Source organism: Phaethon lepturus, unplaced genomic scaffold (genome assembly GCF_000687285.1).
Source record: "Phaethon lepturus isolate BGI_N335 unplaced genomic scaffold, ASM68728v1 scaffold57849, whole genome shotgun sequence".
Taxonomy (NCBI): Eukaryota; Metazoa; Chordata; class Aves; order Phaethontiformes; family Phaethontidae; genus Phaethon; species Phaethon lepturus.
In genome coordinates, this window is record NW_010562512.1 from 25,204 (window position 1) to 30,860 (window position 5,657).

Here is a 5,657-nt window from a genome sequence, read left to right on the forward strand (position 1 = left end):
GCTCTTGTCATGGTACTACAGGGATAGTTAAGTATCTGGCAGTCCAGACAAGTTTTCAGGATATAATTAGAGTCCCCAACCAGATTAAAATCACATATACAGACGTAATTCTACTGAAACTAATACGAACACCAGTACCACTTCAAAGGGAAGACCGGAGTCTCGCTGCCAGGGAGTGCTGCAGTATCTTGTCCTACAGTACAGGTGCAAAAATAGAAGAAGCTGCCAAAATACTTAGGTAGTGACAGCCCTGTAGTGCCTATATGTGTCATTTTACTCAGCCAGTCTCTGCACACATGCTCATTTCTTGATTTCGTCTATGAATTTAAGTCTATGAATTGGTTGTTTTCCTCACTGCATCCAGTTTGCTGCACCTCTCTAGTGGTGGTGAACACAAAACAGAGCATTATTTCAAGTACAGACTATTGAGAGTCTCTGAATTAACACAAAGTCAACATAAAAATGTCAAGATTACTCACCTAAAGAAACAACAGCCACACTCTCTGGTAAAAAATGAAGTCTGTATTTTATCAGTAAATGCACCAATATGATGCAGATAGCTGCGAAGGAAAAAAATTGTAGATTTACAAGTGTTAGAAGAGAATAAAATATACTTTTAAGTTGTATTTCTAAAATACACGCAGCAGAACTTCTCATGATTTAGTAGAAATCCACTAACGCAAGTAACCAAATTTTAGTTCATTCTCATTGAATGTAAATGGATCTACAAATGACAGAAAATAACTAAAGCAAATTTTAGGACTTAAAATTATCTTCTAAAAATACCAGCATTACTACTTTTAGAGCCTGAATCAGCTTACAAGAAAACCTTCTCTGAGCAGTAGCTGTAAAAAATGTCAGTTATACAGAATACACTGTTCTAATAATGTTTTTGGTAAACATTTTGTATTTTTGAAATAAAACATACATGTACACATGGCCTCAGTTAAAACTTCAAAGCTACATACTTTCCCACCTGAGTCCCTCTGAGCAGATGGGCTTTACCCAAATGGATAATCACAGAATCAGAAAAATTTACATGGGAAGGGCTCTCTCTCAGTCATCTAGTCCAATTTCCTGCTCAAAGCAGGGCTAACTTCAAAGTCAAAGAAGGTCGCCCAGGGCCTTGTCCACTCAAGTTTGAAAATCTCTGAAGATGAAGAAGTCACAACCTCTCTCAACCCCACTTCCAGTGCATAAGTCTCATAGTGAAAAATTTTCTTCTTCCCTCCAGTCCACATTTCCCTTGTTGCAGCTTGTGACTGGTGCTTCTTGTTCTTTTGTGCACCTCAGCAGAGCCTGGCACCATACCTCCGTAACTCCCCTTCACTGGGGCTATGAGGTTGCAGAGTCGGTAACCGTTTAAAGATCCTGGTTCTTACAACAAGCACCAGCCAAATTCTTATCCAAATCAGCAAGAGACATTTACTGCTGAGCATTGCTAAAAGTTAAACCAGCAAGGGGAAAGGACCGGTGCAGAAAAACACAAAACAGATTTGTACTGTAGTAATGTATTTCACCCAGTAGGGAGAAAGTCTATGTCTCACAACAAAAATGAAGGTTACAGTAATATGAAAATCCCATCACAACCTCTACGCCAATGGCAAAGGCAAATTACAAAGGATCTACAGCACATCTGGGTACCATCCGTGGATATGGTTGGAAGAAACCACTTGATTCTTTGAGAACTACTGCAGACTCATCTATAAGAATCAAATAATGCTGGATTATTAAATGCCTAACAATTTTGATCTGAATATTCCTCATGTTGAAAGTACTACAATTCTCCCATTTGAATTTAGCTCAACAAGGGGTCAAACAAAGAAACAACATCTGGCCTGCATGTCTGTAATATGTGTATTTTGCTCTATTTGCTAACAGATCATCCTGCAGTGGCCTGGGATATAAGCAGTATTACTGCTCGCACTTTGTCAGAAAGCAACTTGAAGCTCAAGCAAAGTCAGTAACTTTTATATACTGGAATCAAATTGTGGCCTGTTAATTGCATCAGAGACTATTTTAAACTGTGTATTTGACACCACCTAGTCATAACTACAATGGGAATCTTCATTCTCCTTACTCCGCGCCTTGTACGTGTCTGTGACTCACCCCATTTCAGTGTGGGCAGCACGGTGCCAGGCCACACTACGACAGCACACATTTTGAACTCGGGAATGAATTAGCTTCTCAGAAATGCTCTTAGTGATTTGGTTTAACACCTCCATCTAGTTAATTAAAAACTAAACAGCCACTTGCAGATGGTTTGGAAGAGCACTTTCATTTTGCCTGAAAAGGTGCAAAATGGTCCCCAAGTAGTTCTGCGAACTGGCATGGTTTGCTGGATCACACCACCTGTGAACAACTGGGGTCTATAACATGATCTATATTTACTATACAGTGTCACAAAAAAGAAGTACAAACCTCATAAATATAAATATCACTTTTCATCATCCTACTCTCCAGTATGGTGCTAAGGAATGGGTATCACACTGATACCTGCACTCTCCCACTTGTTATCTCATACACCCAGATCATACACAACATGGTGAGCATTTCATTGATGTGCACATGAATAGATGGATGGGCTTACGAACTGAGCAAGGACTCATGAAAAACATAGTAATATTTCCTCCGTTACTGGCATGTAATTTGTTCAGGGCCAAAGCTGTGGGTTCAGAGTGACAAGCTGGGATGGCTTCATTCATGAGGTTAGGGCTCCAGCCAGGAGGGCTCCCTTCCTCACTTCCACTCCATCAATCTTTATGATATCGATCAGTCAGTTCTCCAAATACCTGAGTTTACAGTACAATACTTGAATGCAGACTCATACTGGTGTTTACTTTAAAATGCTATACTAGAAATTGCAGCAGTTCAGAAGCTGACTAAAAAGCAACTAAGACATTTGGCTGCCAACTGCCAAACAGACTACAGGAGCAACAGCTTCATCATGTATCCCAGGCAAAGATTTTATTCGTCTGTCAGTCAGTATTACTGAGTTTCGTACCAATTTCCTGCCTGTTAAACCTGAAAAAAATGCATCCTGTAAAGACATCTAGGATTACCATGTTAAAAGCATTCTATACTGCTCTTTGGGATAGATCCATAAAGGCATCTGGACACTGTGGATTTCCAGCAAACTCCAATGCAAGCATAAAAATGCTTTCTATTTAGCTGATCTAATCGCCAGCTCCTTTCTACCAGCTTTTGACTACTTTGCTTTGGCAATAAAACAAAAAGCAACTGTAGCCTAAGTGATTCCCACCACCATAAATATTAATGGCAGCCTGGTATATTCTTTAGCTGTTGGGTCACCCACTCCTGGTGTAAGACTGATCAGTTTGTATCTGGCAGCATGTCACCTGCTGCAGGCACCTGCACATATCAGGAGTATAACAATCAGGCAAGAGGCTGGAAAAAGCAGTGTTCTAGACAAGCTGAAAGAACATTTGAGTGTCCCCTTAAGGAAGAGCACAGTAAAAGCATACAACATAACAAAAGGGAATTCATGGATCACATGAACGTGGCAGAATAAGAGGCATGACTGTGAAACTGAAGTGGTGTTTGAACAGATAAAGAAGCCATAGAAATCTGGGGTCAGAGACTAACTCATGCTACTTCAGGCACTTCAAATTTGGGGCTTGGCTTTGACACAACACAGGTCAGAACAGATCTGCTTCTGGGTCTATTCCAGTTTAGAACATTTTAAAGGCCATTTTACAGCTCATGACACCCACATTTAAGAGTATTGTAGACACATTCATTTTCACCCTTCCTACACCCTTAAATCAGAGATTATGAATGGGAATAACTATGAACAATAAGCTTTTTACACTGCCTTTACTTTGTTCAGGGAACTCCCCTGTCCTGAGGGTAATGCTTTTAAGATCCATTAAGTTATGAGACTGTCATAAATAGGCTGGAACACAGCCAAAAAAACCATAGCTCTGTTCTTAAGTCCCAGGAATACAATTTTACCATGAATGGCCCTTTTAACATGCATATTCAGAAATTTTAATTCTAGAAGTCTTCTGATCTACTGAATTTTGCTTTGGTCTTTCATTTCTGTCCAAATTTTAATATACCATTGACCTCTGGGAAAACATTAACCCCCTCTGGAACACAAATAGCTACTTTAGAAATAAGCAGAAGCCTTCTACTTTTTGCTGCACTTAATAATAGTTATTTATAGGAAACAAAATTTTTCTTTTTTTTTAAACCCAAATGATTTGCAGAAGTTTCTGCACTGCTGTCAAGTCCATACCTATTATTTTTTCCATTTGCTACCGGAAAGAATAACCACTTAAAAGACTACGTGACCCATCTGTCACAGAAAAGTCTCTCAGTGTAACTTGCTTTGGAGAAACCATGCACACAAACACACAAAGGAAAACAGACAAACCTTTAACCCTCCATGAAAGTTTTGTTATAGTTACAGTTTTGACTACAGCACTGCTCTAAGCAGCTGGTGAGAGATAGCTATATTCTATTAAAGGTAACAGCCCAGACTTATAGAAAAGCTGGGTATGCATCTGCCAATCAAAATGCCTAAGTATATACAACGTTAATATAATTCTGTCAATCTGCACGTTATTATCACACTCTTGTAGGAATGTATGAAAGTAAGGAGAGCCAGAAAAAGAGATACTGTACTTGAGTATACTTGTGCATGTAAGTCTTCCATTGGCTTATATAACAAAATATCTGAGGGCTGTCCAGAAGTGCTAGAAGTAGTTAAATTGACATCTGTCTAGTACACTGTCCTCAAAGACAGCTGCAAGCACCATGGAGTATTCTGACAGTGTGTTTTTCATAGATGAACACATGCCATATTCTTGATAAATAAGGCGAAGACAATTAAACATGGTATTTGCACTTTGCGACCATGGTGAAAAGGTCTGCAATGGTCCTCAGCCTTCCGCATGTTTGGGAGGTTCAGGCACTTATCTACCCAGCTTTCTAAATGCCTGTGCCTTTCCAATATTCCACTTCATAGAGAGAAAACCAGAGGAGAAATAAAATGCTATGATTTTGAAAGCTGGCCTATGTCTTCAAATACAGAGTATGATTAACAGAGATTAAAAGACTTTCAGTTCATCATTCACCTAATACAAGAAGACTAAAAAAAATTGTCATGCCACTAGATTGCTCCTCTTGCTGTGCTTGGACTCCAGTCTGAACTGGAAGGATAGGTTTAGCAGGTGTAGGTACCACCAATTTGGTTGTAGCAGCCAGCGTAGTGTGGAGGGTGACATTGATGACTTCATGGGTGGTGTTTACAGACCTGTCAGGATAATACAGTATGTGATTATACTGGATGGGAGCAGCATGATAAAAACTTAGCCTACTAAAGACACGCATACATGAAGCAACCACTAGATCATACTGAATTTGTACCAGTGACCAACACATTAAGGTTGTTTTTTAAAAGTGGTCTCTGATCACAGACAAATACTGGAAGTTCATATTCATGGAGTCAATTATTGCTGAGTTCCTTCGTGCAGTGCGGACACCAAAGACACTGCACTGCAGCTTGGGATGCAGGTGACAGCCTGACACCGAGAGAATGAATTAGCCCATTTAGCCTGTCGAGTGTAACAAACCCGCTGTGTCAGACCAACGGCATCCGCAGGGGTGGCTCATCCCAGCTCCTACAGCCC

General features: G+C 39.9%; 1 protein-coding gene across 1 annotated transcript in view; it reads right to left on the minus strand.

The window, feature by feature from the left end:
- SLC9A8 (solute carrier family 9, subfamily A (NHE8, cation proton antiporter 8), member 8) overlaps window positions 1-5,310 on the minus strand; it is a gene marked incomplete at its 5' end in the record, with an annotated part of 28,213 nt that extends 22,903 nt beyond the window's left edge. The window contains 2 exons of the mRNA XM_010294269.1: window positions 480-560; window positions 5,103-5,310. Coding sequence (XP_010292571.1) covers window positions 480-560; window positions 5,103-5,310 — 289 coding nt within the window. The remainder of the gene's footprint in view (window positions 1-479; window positions 561-5,102) is intronic.
- Between the last annotated feature and the right edge of the window lie 347 nt (window positions 5,311-5,657).